At 45.1% G+C, this 17,614-nt stretch overlaps 1 protein-coding gene across 1 annotated transcript in view; it reads right to left on the reverse strand.

Moving 5' to 3' along the window:
* The window catches only part of DVL1 (dishevelled segment polarity protein 1), a 42,069-nt gene that overhangs the window by 8,994 nt on the left and 15,461 nt on the right, over positions 1 to 17,614 (reverse strand). The window contains exons 4-11 of the mRNA XM_017743976.1: positions 16,242 to 16,297; positions 10,909 to 11,107; positions 6,354 to 6,447; positions 5,339 to 5,408; positions 4,475 to 4,614; positions 4,112 to 4,188; positions 3,591 to 3,658; positions 1,828 to 1,905 (exon numbers count right to left, since the gene is read on the reverse strand). Of these exons, the coding sequence (XP_017599465.1) occupies positions 1,828 to 1,905; positions 3,591 to 3,658; positions 4,112 to 4,188; positions 4,475 to 4,614; positions 5,339 to 5,408; positions 6,354 to 6,447; positions 10,909 to 11,107; positions 16,242 to 16,297 (782 nt within the window). The remainder of the gene's footprint in view (positions 1 to 1,827; positions 1,906 to 3,590; positions 3,659 to 4,111; positions 4,189 to 4,474; positions 4,615 to 5,338; positions 5,409 to 6,353; positions 6,448 to 10,908; positions 11,108 to 16,241; positions 16,298 to 17,614) is intronic.

The following is a 17,614-nucleotide window of genomic DNA, read 5'->3' on the forward strand; positions in this document are numbered from 1 at the left end:
GACACTTTCCTCCCCTCCCTCCTCCCAGTTCCCCACATCACCCACCTTCCAAAAGCACAAGGGAACCACTTTTGTCCAGCCACCCAAAATTTTTGATAAAAAAAGGTACAGCAAGCATGAAACAATGAAAACTGAAAATGCTTCTTTCCATACATGCACTGCCAATATGCATGAAAACATCCCAGACCAGCTCTGCATGCAGCTTCAATACTTACAAACCTCAAATAAACACTAAAACTTTGCTTTTGCTTTAAGTTAGTTTGGTTAGTGGCAAAAAGCAACATGTCTGGGGAAAAAAATACACCAACAAACTAATATCCAAGTACATGGGGAGCAATAAATTGTATTTTCTTGGAGACTTGTCATCTGCATATGAACAGAAAATCAGTATTTTCTAAGTTCTAGCTGCTGTACAAATATGGAAAATTCTAAGATGCATCTGAAATGCTCCCAACTTTGGTCTGAATTCAGTCAGCTGTGGAAAATTCACCCAACCCAGGTCAGGGCAGGTAACAGGGCTGAGCTGAAGGAAGAGGTCACAATAAAAATCAGGGGTACCCTTTATTCTCTTGCATTCCAGAAAGGAAATATCTTAAGTCACTGGCACAGAAATGAGAAGCTGTCTCCAGAAATGTGGTTCTGCTCCCAAATACCTTTATTTTCAAAGAATGACTGAGAGGGTGCCTGTTCCCCACTTCCCAATCCCAGCACTATAATCAAGGCACAGGATACAAAAATTGTTCAAGAGGAATGATGAGTACAGACTTGTTTGACAGCAACCAGCAGAGACATTGGATTCCAGCAGTACCTGTAAGGCTCAAAACACATCTCAGGATAAAGCAGCCAGCAGGAAAGGGGTTCACTTGCTTCCTACTGCAGGTTATTTCCCCTCAGTGGTGCTGCCTGATAGCTATAAACACCTACAAAAAAAAACAAACCCTGGCCTTTCCCTCCAAGGTGAGGTGGAATTTCATCTTATAAAATCTGAGACATTTTACAAGCAAAGTCTCGTTTTGAGTAAAAGAAAGGAAGAGTTAATACTCCTTAAACAAATTTCCAAGATAAGCAGTTGGAGCATGGTGTTAGTAACACCAAGGCTGTGGTTTGATCCCTGTCTGGGCCACTCACTTAAGATCTGGACTCAGTGATCCTTATGGGCCCCTTCCAATTCAGAATATTCTGTGATTAGAGTGCTCTGAGAGGCTTTTGAATTAAAGAAACCTCTCTGAATCATGACAACCTCTTGGTTTCATGGATATGACTCTTTTAGACTGCCACAGACAGGCAAACCAGGAAGAAGGCTGAAGTCTAACCATAATTTTATGTAGGATGTTAAACTCAGTTTTAGCTTGCTCAATAAATTCTAGAAATATAAAAAAGCATAAGAAAGGATAAAAAAGAATAAACTAAGGCCATGTGAATACCAGGGAAGGATTTCCTGAACGAAACACTAACATTATCGTTGACATTTATTAAAAACCAACTAAAGCAAGGAGGGAACTCTCCCATCCACCTCAGGGGATAAACCTGAACCTATCTTTAAAAGCCACCAGCAACCACTTCTCCCTGAGACAAAACCCTGACCAAATACCTCCAATATCAACCTCCAACCTTTGTCAAAAGTTTTCCTGCTTTCCCCAAGTGTGAAAAACCCTTCAAGGCCTGGCTGCCGCTGCCGCTGTCACCCGGCCCGTGGGCCGGGCCCTGCTGGCCCCGAGCAGCCCCCTGCCCTGGGCTGGCCAGGGGGTGACTTACTTTCCGACTCGGGAATTGAGCTTGTTAGTGAGGAGCTGGTAGATGTGGTGATGCTCATGGAGGGGCTCATACCGTAACGGGGGTACGCTCCCGTCATGGCCGTGGTATGAGAGATCCACGCCGCGGGGTCGATCGGCCGCACCGGCTCAGCTGCAAACAAAAGGGAGAGAAAACGGGGTCAAACTCGTAGCAAGCGTCAAGATTTTGAAAGATCTGAGGGGTTTTCTCTTGTTTTCTTGTTGTTTCTCTGGTTTTTCTATGGGCTTCATGGGACGGAAGTCCCGTAGTCTGCACCACCACAAAAGGCACAGAAAACGGGGTCAGACTTGCAGGAAACACTAAGATGTTAAGGGATATGAGGGGTTTTCTCTTGTTTTCTTGTTGCTTCTCTGGTTTTCCTAAGAGTTTCATGGGAGTGAGGTCCCGTAGTCTGCACCATCACAAAGGGACAGCAAAATGGGGTCAGACTTGCAGGAAACACTAAGATGTTAAGGGATATGAGGGGTTTTCTCTTGTTTTCTTGTTGCTTCTCTGGTTTTCCTAAGAGTTTCATGGGAGTGAGGTCCCGTAGTCTGCACCATCACAAAAGGCACAGAAAACGGGGTCAGACTTGCAGGAGACACTAAGATGTTAAGGGATCTGAGGAGTTTTCTCTTGTTCTCTTCTTGTTTCAATGGTTTTCCTATGGGTTTCATGAGAGTGAGGTCCCACAGTCTGCACCACCACAAAAGGCACAGAAAACAGGGTCAGACTTGCAGGAAACACTAAGATGTTAAGGGATATGAGGGGTTTTTTCTCTTGTTTTCTTGTTGTTTCTCTGGTTTTCCTAGAAGTTTCATGGGAGTGAGGTCCCGTAGTCTGCACCATTACAAAGGGACAGCAAAACGGGGTCAGACTTGCAGGAAACACTAAGATGTTAAGGGATATGAGGGGTTTTCTCTTGTTCTCTTCTTGTTTCAATGGTTTTCATGGGAGTTTCATGGGAATGAGGTCCCACAGTCTGCACCACCATAAAGGGACAGCAAAATGGGGTCAGACTTGCAGGAAACACTAAGATGTTAAGGGATATGAGGGGTTTTCTCTTGTTCTCTTCTTGTTTCAATGGTTTTCATGGGAGTTTCATGGGAATGAGGTCCCACAGTCTGCACCACCACAAAAAGCACAGAAAACAGGGTCAGAGCTGCAGCAAACATCAAGATTTTGAGAAATCTGAGAGGTTTTCTCTTGTTCTCTTGTTGTTTCTCTGGTTTTCCTATGGGTTTCATGGGAGTGAGCTCCCATAGTCTGCACCAGTCTATTGCATTTATTCCACCCTCATCTTCAATGCCACTCATCTTCTGTGGACTGGGAACAAACTGGTTCCAGCACCACCAGCACAGCCCTCACCAGCAGGAGGCAGCTGTGTTTGTCACATCAACACAGATCTTCTACTGCTACTGAAAATGAGATCATTTTCAAAGTGTTTTATGTGTATCACTGCTGCTTCCCTCACATTTTCAAAACACTTGGTTTGAATTCTCTCTAAGTTGTTCACATGTGAGAAAAGGAGGCTTTTTTACATAATTATCTCTAAATCTTTTATCAATTGAAAGGTTAATATCACCTCCCAAAAGGTTAGGAGCTTGATCCAGAGATATGAACCAAGAGAAAAACTCCCAGGAATTCAGTGGGCAGTGGAATCTCAGAAAAAGTATCTTGAACCCCAGGCTCCCAAAAGAAAAGTAAACAAATAAAAGACCGGGACTGGTAGAATCTTAGATGCCAAAATAGGTGAAAATATTCCAGACTTTGAAGGCTCCCCAGGAACCCAGCAAAGAACCCAAATGTGTACTCACCCCTGGGGATGGTGAAATAACTCCTGGGGGTAGGGTCCCAGCATTTGGCTACTGTCAGGCTGATAGGTCTGGGAAGAAAGAAAACAGGTAAGGAGGACACTTAGCCTTCCTACAGAGTTAGAAATGCTACAAGAACTATTTGGAACAAACTCAGTCCTATCCAACAGTTGTCAAGTACATTCTGAGAATGGTTTTGGGAAGCTTTATAATGTTTTCAGTATGAAGCACAACAGGATGTTCCTGGTTTTGCACAGATGATGAGCACTGTTGGAGAAATCTGTTGGATGATCAGCTCTTGAGATATTAAAATGCTCATCACATAAACAAACAGTGCTGCTGAAACCAGGGAACTCCTCCTTCGTGTTGGTTTTGGCCAGAACTAACCTCACCTATTCATCATTTACACTGAGAAGTTCACAGTTGAGATCAGTCATGCTGATGGATATCAAAATGTTGATTTCCCAGCTCCAATGGAGGAGCACATGGAGGATAAAGAGGAAGAGGTTTTGTGATGTGCTCACCCTGGTTTGGAGACTATTTCCCGTAAAACCCGAACGGCATCGTCATTGCTCATGTTCTCAAAATTGACATCATTCACCTGAGAGGGTGCAGAAAGCAGAGGTCAGGCTTAGCAGCAGCAAAGTTAAAGATGTTTTAATTACTTAATTAAATCCCCCAATTTATCTGCCTGGTCACTGCTTCCATTCCTTGGAGCAGCTGCAGAAATGTCATTTCTCAGAGCGTATCGCAAAGAATCACCGATTTCAGTGATCTTTGTGCTACATTTCTCTGAGTATCAATGTATTCTGTTCCCTGGTTACTAAAGCCCGTGGGGTTGGTGGGATGGCTGAGCACAGCAGCAGGATTTGGGGACAGGGACCCACCTGCAGCAGCATGTCCCCCGGCTCGATGCCCCCGTCCGCTGCCACCGCCCCTCCTTTCATGATGGAGCCGATGTAGATGCCACCGTCCCCCCGGTCATTGCTCTGTCCCACAATGCTGATTCCCAGGAAGTTGTATTTTTCTATATGGACACAAGTGGAGGGTGGGGAAGGGAAAAAAAAAAAAGCAGATAATGTGGTTGGAGTGATAGCAAAGAGCGAGGCTGCTTCAGCTTTGAAACATCTCTCAACACATCTGCAGGGCCAGGTTTGACTTGCAACGATCGATCTCAGGCTGCTCTCAGGGTGAATATTTGCCTGGTACCTTCAGGGAAAGGCTGCTAGAGACAGGATTTTCTCATCCAAGACAGTGTTACATTAAAAAAAAAACAGCAAGAGGAAGAGCACTGAAAAGACTTGTCCACACCTGGAAATTAGCACTGATCACATGAAGCCATTCTGCTTCCACATGTCAGAGAGGCAGGGAGGGCGTGGAGCTACTGAAAGGTGCTGAATTCATTGGTAGCCCTGCACATTTCTGTCTGGCTGAGCAATGAAACACATGAGCAGCAGAAATGCAAACCTGCAGTGCCCTTCTACCCTAATCCCTGCACATCCTGGAGTTCCAGCTCCTTCCCTGGAAGGAACACTGATCTGCTGGTGAAAATGGCCCAGGACCATGCAGTTCTGGATTAGGAATCCAGGCACAGTCAACACAGCAGCAACTCTCAGCTGCCATTCCCTTTATTCACCTGGCATCCTTTCAAACCAAGGAATTCTTTCCTGGCTCCAAAGGCTCCCACACCATCACAAAATACATCTCCACCACTTGAAATTCATCATAAAAAACGTGGCTTGTCCTCTTACCCATGTTGAGCGTGACAGTGATGATGTTTAGGGACATGGTGGAGTCAGTGATGCTGCTGAACGAAGACGACTGAAAAACACAACAGAAAAGCCTCAAGGTTTTAAATGGCTCAGAGTAAGAACTGCTGAGGATTAACTCATCAGGAACTGATTAACAGGCTTCCAATTGAAAGGCATCCAGAAATTATTGAGTCTTCCTCAAAATTATGCTTCAGTTAGAAACTTAAGGAAAGAAATCCGAACACAGTCTGCACTTTCTCCAAAGGTTTGATCACAAAACACACAGAGCACGTGCCTAGATTGAGGTTTCTCAGCTGAACTTCACATGAATAATTTCTGCTTCCTGGCTGTGACCGACAGGCAGACATTTAAATCCTCCACCCAGTGGAGTGTGAATTATGGCACCCCCAGCTCCTCCCTAAAGGGAGGGGTGAACAGCACATGATCCAGCAGGAAGTGAGAGGACACACAGCCCTGCCTCCAAAATGAAATACAAAGGTGCTTATCAAAGATCTTCTAAACCACTGTCCTGTGATAAAGTGTGTGCCAGCTCATTCTTTCATGTGAGAAGACTGACATTTATGGGAGAACAAAACAGTTATGTCAGGACTCTGTCCTTGGGATCACCCTCATCCTGCTGCCAAGGACTGGCACAGGAAAGGGCAGAGGAAAAGGTTTGAGATTTCCCATGAACTTGGATTTCTCCTTCCAGCAGAATGCAGTCCCAGCACATCTCATACCCCTTCCCACATCATAATGGAGCTTCTCCTCCAGACTGGTCTTGGAAAATACAAGAAATGGGATCACTGAACAGTGAAAGGAGAAAGAGAGAGGTGAGAACTTGACTTTGGATCCGCAGAACTTCAAATGTAGAGATTTAGCTCAGACTGGAGCCAAAGGGAGCCTTCCCAGTGAATTCAACAGGCACAGACCTGTCCTGGATCCCTTCCTGAGTCAACAGCTCCTCTCAAAAATCACGGTTCACTTCCTTGGATCATGCTGGTGCCAACCTTACCCTGTCAATCTGCCGCATCCTTTGTTTCCTCCTCCGGCGTTTGTGCTTCCGGATGAGCCGGGACGAGGTGCTCTGCTCCGTGGAGCTGCTCAACCTGGGGGGAAGGAGAGCAAATGTCACCCCTGCAAGGCTCAGCCACCTGCATTTTCTGCCAGAAGGAGCTGATTCCTGCAGCAGCAGGAGAGGGAAAAATCACAGAGACACGGAGATGATTCCAGCTAAACGGCAGCAGGGATCCGATTAATAATTTAATGTTACAGAGTATAATTTAGCACTTGTTTTCTTCTGGGACCAAGTCTGAGTGCAACCCTTAATGCTCATTTTTGTGAGTCCTGTCTTGGTGCTATATTTTCTTCTGGTGTTACCAGGAATTCAAGGCTTGAATTTAAAGAAATCAAATAGAAATTGATGACAGGGGGACGGTGAATAGGATTTACTTTCACATCTTCTGTTAGTTTTATTTTGCTGTGGGGTTTTTTTTCAGGCCCTTCAAACTTGTAGAACCTAAATGTGCCACATTTTACATATAAATCTTTAAGATCTTTAAGAGTTTGGAGCATTAATCATCCTCATTTTACAGAGAGTGGAATGAGACAGAAATGGATTTGCCCAAATTAATTTCAGGAGCCTGGCACAAAGTCTAGATTATTAAGATACCACCACAGAGAGATCTCTCCTCTATTTAATATGTTAAGAATGGCAAAAAATAAAAAGACAAAGCAATGCTCCATCATTAACCAAGATTAAAAAATCCAACCTTATACAACACAAAGCAAACAGTGCCAGGCTTTTCCCCCGTTTCCACATCCCTGCCTTCCAAGTTCCAGCCACGTGCAGGAATATGAGAATACCACAAAACCTTGATCCCAGCAATTCCAAAAAGGAGCTTGGTGTCCTGAGAGCACAGGAAACCCCTCTGGCCTGAAATGAGGGTGTTTTCATCAAGCATCACCCCTGCAGATGCTGGAGCTGTTCAGAGGGTGTGAATCTCCTGACATTCCCTTCGAGTTCACACAACTATTTCAGGCATGTTAACCTCACACACTCCTTTTTCCCCTCCCAGCAAGGGGAACTGAAGAGCCAAGAGGTGGGATTTTTCAAAAAGAGATCAAAAATGTGATAATTCCTGGCTGGTGGAACAGCTCACACAGCACCTGGGGTTGGGAGGTTTTACCTTCCAACAGGAAAAAGAAGGAGGTCTCAGCCACAGGGCTCCCAAAACTGGGCTTGTTCAACATCCACCTCTCCTGGAAAGCACCAAAGATTGACACAAAAACCTCCTCTTATACTTTGCTATCAATATTCTCCCCCTTCCTGCTTCTTCTCCCATTTCCTTCTCCTCCTCTTCCCTCCCAGAACATCTCATCAGAGGATTCAGCTAAAACTTCCCAGTTTAGGAGAATCCAAGGAAAGCCAAGGCACGTTGCTCACTCCACAGTGAAGCTGCCTGCTCTTTGAAAGGGCATTTTTCTCTCAAATTAAACCAGCAAAACCAGAGTTTCTTGGCAGATCTCTGAGCTTCTGTTACCAGGTGATAACATGTGAGACATGAAGTTATTCTTTGTTGTATTTTTGCCATTCTGCTCAGAATCAGGATGGAAGGATGAGAAGCAGCTCCTTAGAAAAGCCCCAGTTCAGGTTTAGTTCAAGGGGACACATAACATTTCAGGGAAAAATTGCAGCTAAAACAGCCTCTCACATCAGTTGCACAAAACTGATGATCAGAAGGCTCTGCAAGAACATTTTTACACCTAATTTCATGTAGCTGTGGCACATTTCATCATCTCTCCTTGTAATTCTGCTCAATCCACAGCCTTAATGCATCCTTGCTGAATCCTTAATACTCTGGGAGCATCTGGATGCTAAAAAGCAGCTCAAAACTACTCTAATGAGGAATATTTTGCTCTCTGACGCATCCCCAGAAATACTGGGTAAAAGTTGTTGTTGTTACAATTTGATGAGCAAAACAAGATGGTAAATTTGAGCTTTTGAGACAAATAAAGTGCAAAGACGAAAAACAAATCTGGAGTTATCACTAGCAATTAATTTCCTGCACCAACTACTGCCCAAAACCCTGACTGCACTTCTAACACAAAGGTCAATAAATACCACAGATTAAAAAAAATATTGTAATAATAATAACAACAGTAGCAATAATAATAATTGTAATCATTTTTTGTCCATTCTACAATCCCCAAAGGAAGGGGAAAAAAAGGCAACATTTGTTAAAGGAAGCTTATCCACATGGCTTAGAAAGAAATGATGGTAATTTCTTTAATGAGAAATAAACATCATCATTTTTTTGCAGTGAATTATTTTAGTTACACTGAACTGAGAGCAGCAAGTGCTGACAATAATCCCACAGCTACACATGTCAGATCTGTTAGACCTAAGAGAAGACAGAAAAAAGACTTTTACTGTGAAGTTCCCTACATCACCCTGTATTCAAAATCCTACCTGCAAACAACACAAACATTCCATTATATCCCACCTTGAAAAGAAAGGAAATAAATTATTGTGCTCCCACTGTCACTCTGCACTGTCCTGGAATATCTGTGAACAGCTTAATTCACCAAAACAAAACATCATTCTTTAACTGAATGCAACAGAAATTCCTTGGGCTGGGAATTACCCAGCTCTGCTCCAGTGCTCCCAGTTAAAATAAAGCAGTGCCAAACACACAGAATCAGAAAAGCATCCCAACCTCACAACCGCTTCCCTTCCAGGACAGCAACATCCTTTCCATCTGATTTCCTCCCTCGGTGCCTCCTCCCCGCACAGCCTCCTTCAGATAGCAGCTTCTGCCATCAGAACCCATCAGCTGTCATGCACCAAACTCACCCCTCAGACCCCTCTGTCCCCAGGCTGGTGTCTCCAGCAGCTCTGGAGCCTTCTCCATTTGCTCTTTGCCTGATTTGCCTCTACAGAAAACCTCTCCCTGCCAGCACAATGTCTCCTGTGCCTGAGAACATCATCCCTGGAACACAACAGCATACCTTGGAGCATTCCTTTGAGTGGTTCTTCCTGACTAGCTGGCCTGGCAGCTCTTCCCTGTGCCAAAAGCTCCTGCCCCAGCCTCCAGAGGGAAAGGCAGCCGCAGCAGCTTCGAAGAATCTCTTTCTTCCTGGGGCAGACTCGGGAAGTTTTATTTTATTCCTACAGAAAGATTTCGCTGGGTCTGCTCTCACGTGCCTCAGTGGCCACCCTGCCTGTGCTAATCCTGCCCTCCTGCATAGCTGGCTGCCATGGAAATGATTAATTTATTTACAAGAAATCCGAATCAGCTGCAGGGTTGTTGTTGTTGTTGTTGTTTTTGTGGGCTCCAGTTTTTAGGGAGGGAAGGAGGGCTCGAAGCCCTAAAGGCTTTGGGAAGGCTCGGGGTGCATTCAGGGTAAGGACTGATCTTGCCAACCCTCCATGCACGTGAATATCCAGGTGAAGCACATCCAGAAGGGGGATTTTTAAATATCTTTTTTATATCTATTTATATCTGTTTTATATACAATGATTTTTTTGTATCTCCAGGTGCTGGCAACTTCACCGTGGAATGGTTTGGGTTGGAAGGGACCTTAAACTCTTCTCATTCCAACGCCTGCCATGTGAAGGGACACCTTGCACTTCACTGGGACTGCAAAATAAGTTCTTGAAACTACTTCAGGACTAAATCTTCAATGTGCATTTAGTCAACCTTTTAACCCTTTGGAAATACACAGCCTTTAATCAGAATTTGGAGGAACTGCTGTTCTTCTGCAGGTCTTTAGGCCCTGACCAACTCCAAGACCCAACAGATCCACCACAATCCAGAAGCTGACCATGTTTGTGAACACAGCAAGGGGCTCAGTATCTCCAGGAGCAGTTGCTCTTTGCTGTTTCTATTAAATTTATTTACATCCTTGCAAAGAAGTATTTTGAATCCAAGAAATTTATTGGCTTACAGACTTCTTAAGGAAAAACAAAATTATCTTTAGATATAACAGAGATGTCCTGAAATGAGAGGTATTTTTCAAGTAGGGAATAATTCACACTCTCTGTGTCTGCACATAAAGAAAAGAAATCATGAAGAAGCCATAAATATATGGCAGCCCAGGCTGCCTTTGCAACAGCATTAACTTTGATGAATTCCTGAACTGCTCACAGGTTTCAGACTATGCAATTACCCAGGAATTCCTTTATAATTGAGCTCCAGTGAAGTGCACACTTATTAGGAATCTATGCTGACAGTATTTTGTTTTAATATTCACACCATTACTTTATAAATAGGTAGGCAGTTGCACAGTGCTTTGATCTTGAAATGTGACCATTCTTGCTATTAAAAGGAGAGGAACAGAACTTTTCTTTCAACTGCAACAGTGGTTTGGACAGTGACCCAATAACTGAGCAGTGACTGCACACAATGATGTCACTGATGAACCACCAGTGCTCGAATCACAAAAGAAATAAAAGGAAAATTTAAAAAAAAAGGAGGGGGAGGAGAAAAAACAAGAAGATGGAATCAGAAGAGGCCAAGAAGATGCCAAGGAGCTTTTCCAGCTCTGTCCCCATGGCAGGACTGTACCTGCTGGTGTTGTCATCATCCTCAGAGTCGATGAAGCTGCTGGACTCCAGCTCACTGCTCATCATGGTGGAGGAGCTGTCATAGCCAGGGGGGTGCTCACGGTGCCTGTCCAGCTTGGGGTGCCCATTGATCCTGGGGACTGGAAAAGCACAACAAAGGAGTGTTAGAGGAAGGGAAGAGGAGTAGGGAAGTTGTGGCACTGGGAGCAGCAGGACAATCACACAAACCAAGCTCTTTGCAGAAGCTGATCCCTCTCAACAATTGGAAAATCTTCTGTCCTGCTGGCCTGCCCTGTCCCTGTCCCTTTTCCACTTGCCTATGGCTCAGTTTCTGGGCAGGCCATAAACAGTATCAGGCATAGAAAAGCACTATAAAGGTATCAGACATCAACAAGAAGCTGTGTCAATGGGAAGGGACAAACAAAAGCAGTTTGAGTTTAGCATGGACAGACCCAGCAGCCCAGAAATCCCAAAAACAACATTCCTGGATGAATTTTATTAATATCTCAGCCATAAAAGCACCTTCACCTGGACCTGTGCTGCACATTCCTGTTCCTTGTGTGGGCAGCACAGGACATCAAACTCACACTGCCTTGACCATTCAGGTGTTTCAGAGCAATTCTTTCCTAATCCCTGGCTGTGTGAACGCTGGCAGACACAAACATTCCCACAGATAATCCCCTCCCATGAATGCCTTTTTACTTGAAGGCAGCAGTGGCTCATCTTTTTCTAGAGATATTTTAGGGATTTTCCTCAGCAAAGCAAACTCCTCCTGCACCTTTCATTAGAAGATCCTTAATCTCCAAGTGTTCTATTTTACTAGGAATGTTTCTTTCCCTGAAACAAGAAAGGCTCAGCTTGATAAGGCACCTGGTAAAGAAATCAACCTAGCAGGCTTCAAAGATAGGCTGAGATTTTAAACAACCCTCTCCAAACTCACAACTCCCAGGTCTAAGGGATTTGCTCTTCAATTACAGAAAGGAAAACCTGCTTACAGGAGAAATTCCTACATCCCTGCAGTAGGAATGATACCTGATGCATACTGAGAGTTAATTAATAAAGTCACATGGTTTGCTTTGCAAGTGAAGTATCAGAGAAAGTTTGACAAGTGATGCTCAGTGTTTATTAAAGATTTCCAGCACCAGGAGAAAACTCAGCAATGGAGGAAGCCAAGGCATGGAATAAATCTGTTTTATACTTCCCAAGCAGCACCAGGTAGCCTTGAGCTCACCGGAAAGGTTTCCTGTGTAATTAAGGTGTGCATTTAAATCCATAAAGTCTTTTTGCAATTTCCCTGCCCGACTAAAATTTCCTTTTCCAAGCTTTTCTAATGTTAGCCAGCATTGTTTGGGGGCAATAAACCATTATTATAACTGAGTACTTTCCCAAACCATGATTATAAGGGGTTTACTCATAAAATACTCCCATGTAACCAAGTTTAAGTCTAAAGAAGAATCATTCCCTGCTCTGGTTCAGTGCCTGTCCCACTAATGACCGGGGACTTTCTGCCCTGCTGACCCCCTGCCCTGTCCCTTCAGTAGAGGATGACAGAGTTCACCAGGACAGTGTGACAAAAGCCTTTCAGTGTCTCAAAGAGCTGAGAATAAAGCATAGCCTGCGAGGGTAAAATATGTCCTCCCTGACTTTTATCAACAGCAGAGCAGGCCCTGCCTGAGGGACAAAAGCACATCAAAGACCAAATCAAACAAGCCCTGAAAGCAGAAAGGGAAGAGCAGCATCTGCTCAAGGGAGCTGTGAAGAGGGTTCTGTGCCACTGCAGAGAACAAGGGTGAGGGTGGCTCAGACAGAAGGCACAAGTTCCCAGTTAGGAGGGAAAACAACACCCTCCCAACCCCTTCCAAAGGTCCTGCCCGTTTATTAACAGGAAATGTGTTATCACTTCCTCGGTAAAGACTTGTGAGGTGCAGGGCTCGGTCCCTGCTTCGTAAATAGGGATGGACAATGGGACTGTCCACTCCTGCTTTATGGGCATATCCCTGTACCCTGACTTGCCTTGGGACTGATGCTCTTTGGAACCTCAAACAGCCTCCAATCCCTCCACCCCACGCAGGCTCCACGTTCCCATCCCAGCTGTTTTCCAGTTCCAGCCCTTCTGCAGATTCCTTGGCACACAGCGTGGTAAAAAATCCCCATACTGCAGCAGCAGGGGGAAATGTGCAACAGCTCCTCTTCCCAAACATTTGGGATCTGTGAGCCTGCCCTCATGAAGAGCTTCTCAAGGCACAGGCATTTCTCAGCTGGCTGCACAAGAGTTAAGTTCACCCCACAGCAAACCGGGTGTTGAAACACCAGTGTCGACACTTGACATCTGCAGACTTGTCAGAAACCGAGCAGCAGCTATAAAACATTCCTCAACACCCAAAAAAACCCTCTTGTCCCTTAATTACCTCCCTAATTAGAGCTTCCACAGTCCCCTTTCCCACTCCTCCTCAGCAAACTGACACGGGAGCTTTGTTCCTCCCAGCGAGGGGTCCCCACAACATGTGCCAGGCAGACCTCCCACGGCCCTAATTAAGATCCTCACTCCACTTTCACTTGATAGGACTTTGTCAACTTTCCAAAGCAACAAGGATTTTTGTTGCTTGAAGAGAGAAAAGGGGAGCTCTGAGATCCTGATTTTTTTTTTTTCCAGACCACTTTTCCTCGAGATTTTCTTGCTGCTTGTATCTGCAGTGTCACACAGCTCCAAAAAAAGTTTTATTATGTTCTTCAAGCCACCACATTCTCTTCGTGGGGATTATTTTGAAATCAAACAATATACAAGCTCAGATGAAGATTCATTGTCTGTGCACTTAAAATAGGAATACAATTTAAGTGAAATGGGTGGAAAAGCTTAGGGATACCCCATATCCTTTGCATGTTCAATGGAAAGAGGTGTGAAAACGCTGTCAGATCACCAGGTGTGTCCCACACCTTCCAGCTGCAGCTGGCCATCAGTATTTATCACAGCCTGTGTGTGTGTAATTGCCCAGTAGCAATTCAGCAGAAACAGCTTTTCTGGGGTGAGTAATCCTGCAACAACGAAGGAAAACATCCAGGCTGCTGTGGTCAACAATCCACCCACGGTACCACGCTGTTAATTATCACCCACTGGAGAACCTGGGGAATTTACCATCACCCAGACTCCAAATCACACCTCTGGAAGGACCTTGTTGCAGTTCAAGCCCAGACTGAAAGCTGGCAACGTTTTCCAGTAAAATTAGGAAACAACTTTTGTAAATTAAAATGGAGAGTAGCACAGAAAAATCTTTGTTTAGTGTCCCTTTTCTTTCCTGGGGTTTTCCCAACCTTAATTCTGTGGAACCTCTCCATTCCAGTGCTCTGGGCTCAGTGGACTCAGCCTGTTTGACCTGTACAGGTTTGAGCTCAGTGTTTCCCTCTTCCCAAATGGCTCCTTAGCACCTTTTCTCACTCCACCTGTTTGAAATGAAGTTTGTTACACCCTGCTCGTGTCTTCCTGTGGAACAAAAACTCCTTTCCCTTTGAGGGAATCCAGGGAAATCCTCCTTGCCAGGGTGGGTGATTCTTTGTCCTGCACTTTGTACCAAACAGTTACGAACACAAGGAATTGTCCAGCTGGCTGAGCTGTCCCTGTGCCTCTGGAATAAAACCTCTGGCACAAACCTGTGATTAACACACAGCTCCAGGGAGATCCCTCATCCTGCCCCTCTGCCAACCACCAGGGCTGTAATTTGGGCATTATTCAAACGAGTCTCTGCAGGAGCAGATCAAACACTCTCACTGCATTTCCTGCTTTCTGCAGGGGAAGGAGGATTTATCCTGTTTCACAATGAGGGGAGAGGACACAGCTGCTGCCCCTGGAACAGCTGTGATCAGCTGCCACAGCCCTGCTGCCCTTTCCCCATCCTTGGCCCCCTTTTCCTAGGGCTGTTCCCCCATTTTACATCCAGCTGTGCTCCAGATGAGACATGAAGGTGCAAGAAAAGAATGACACTGTGTCATTGTTATTAAAAGACCTTAAAATCCTTCCCAGGATTAGGGCATTTCACTTCTTTTAGTATTTTCAAGAGGCATAGAGCTGAACTGTGCATTTTAGACTTGCTTTCCACTGAAAACAACTCATGTTTTCATGTGTATTGTGTTATTCATGTGTTATCCATGTATGTATTTCATCTGTTATTATGTGTACTGGATGTTGTTATTATTAAATAAAATATTCTTATGACCACGGAAACCCGATGGACATTAAATAATGTATTTTAAGGCTGTTCCCCTTGCTTTATGCACATTAACAAAACTCACCTGCTGCAGGCAGAAGGCCTAAATTCAGAGAACAGCTAATGTTTGTGACATGTTCTTGTCTGGGCTTTGACAGGAGGAGGAAATTTTATCCCATTTCTTTCTAAATGTATGAATTGGTTTCAGACCACTCCAAGCAGAAACTCCTGTGCTCAAATAATTCCATACACCAACACCAGCTCTTACGCCAATATCCACAGCAAAACACGAACTGGCACTGATTTAATGCTTAAAACAACTCCCCTTTCCACATCCTTCCTGCAACAAGTTTTTAACACAACGTTGTGAGAGGATTCTGCCTCTTTCTGTCATTTCTTAATGAAATTTGCAGTCAGGATCACGCACAGACAGCTCTCTACTCCTCCCACTGAGGGATTTTCATTTACTCTGCATCAGTGACACTTTGGAAGGGTTAAATGAACAGAAACCTTCAGTATAAATCTGATTTCCTGCGTTCTAACTGGAGGCAAATACTTTGGTGGGTGGAGCTGGGAATAAAGGCCATGATGGCATCTCTGGGGCCCAAGTATTCCAAATTCTGGACCATTTTAAACACAATGGGTGGCACCTATTAATTCTTAATTAAGCCTGGAAATTCTTGTCTGGCAACGAATGAAAAACCCAAGCTTACTTTGATGTACAGACCAGAGGCAAGACACGGAGTTCTGCATTTTATAGGTGCACTTTGGGTGCATTTAGGTATAAAAACAGATCTTCAGAGCCCCTGTTACACCAGCATAAAACACCACAGCTGAGCCAAGCCTTGAGAAATCAACAGCCAGTCCTGTCCAAGCTATTCATCTTCTCACGCTGCAGAAAGTTCTGCATATTGTCAAAAATAATCTCTCTGCCACTTCACCGTGCGTTGTGCAGACCTCTCGGAAAAACGCTGAGCTTCAAAGAGTTTCAGAGCAATTATCAAATTATTCCATTAAAATAATAAGAGTCCCTGAAAGCAGGCAGGAATTCAGACACAAGTCTCTTCTGTTCGTGCAGGAGGAGTTGTTGCTCTGAAAGATGTGAGGAGAAGGGGGAAGATGAAGCAGCACTCACCATCCTCTGTTCCTGTCTCGTTGTCCAGGCCATCCCTGCTGCTGGCAGCGTTGGGACTGTCACAGAACAAATGGGAACAATCACTGCAGTCATCCCTTTTTCCCTTTTCCACACAGACAGGCACAGCTGGGAGCACGTTGGTGCAGCAGCCAGAAAACTGCTCTGAGGCTGAGCACTGCAAACTGTCCTGGGCTGCTGGGCCCACCCCAAAACCACCTGAGGGGTGAAAAGAAAACCCAAAAAACCACCTGAGGGGTGAAAAGACAACCCAAAATCGATGCCCTGAGACCCAGAGCTGTTTGCACGAGTGCTTGCACATCATCCTGACACTGGAAAAGCTGCCACAGGGCTGTGCATGACATTCCCACAGGGAAGAAAGGCTCCTGCTGGGCCAGGAGAAGGGATCATTCTGGTACATGCTGAGATCCCAGCCAAGAGCAGAAGCTGCAGCTCACTGGCACTTTTAATTTAGAGCTCTGACCTTGGAGGGTGAAGCCTTGCAAAGCTCACAATAATTAAGTGCACAGAACCACAGAACATCCTGTGTTGAAAGGGACCTTTGAGATCATCCAGTGCCAGCCTTGCCACGGGCAGGGTCACCTTCCACTGTCCCAGGGTGCTCCAAACCAGCCTTGGACACTTCCAGGGATCCAGGGGCAGCCACAGCTTCTCTGGGAAATCCATCCCAGGGCCTGAGCACCCTCACAGAGAAGAATTTCTTCCCAATATCCAACCTAAACCCACTCTCTGCCAGTGTGAATCCATCCCCCCTTGTTCTGTCACTCCAGGCTCTTGTAAATCATCTTTCTCCATCCTTCCTGTCAGCTCCAGTGCTGGAAAGAGCCACAGCTCATTTTACTGGATTAAACTGAGCAAACTGCCCTAAAGCTCCTACAAACGTAACAGTGAAAAGGAAACTCGATGTGGGCCAAAGCTCTGCTGTGGAAGATCTCCCTCAGAAAGTGACTCCTCATTCTCCTCCTCTCTGACCCATAAATCCCAGCTGGTTCAAGAGTCTCCACTCTCCCCCGCCCTGTGTACCTGTAATTCATGCCTGCCATGTCCTCACCCATGCACCACAGGAGTGTAGTGGCCATCCTTTACCTCCAGCAGAGCATCACTGATGTGTTTCTCCTACAATTCCACGAGGCTGGACGTGCACATTTCACACAGGGAATTAAACCACCAGCACTGTAACCAACTATCCCCCACTCCTGTGGCAGCTGGAGCCAGACCTGGCTGTGTGGAACCACATTTAAATGTCACATTTCCACATTTCAGAGGCTGCTGTGCCTCCTGCACACCCACATGCTCTCTGTGAGTTGATGAAATGTGCTGACATGCCCACCAGAGAAATTAGGAAATCGGGGTTG

Source organism: Corvus brachyrhynchos, unplaced genomic scaffold, assembly GCF_000691975.1.
Source record: "Corvus brachyrhynchos isolate BGI_N302 unplaced genomic scaffold, ASM69197v1 scaffold68, whole genome shotgun sequence".
In the NCBI taxonomy this organism is placed as follows: domain Eukaryota; kingdom Metazoa; phylum Chordata; class Aves; order Passeriformes; family Corvidae; genus Corvus; species Corvus brachyrhynchos.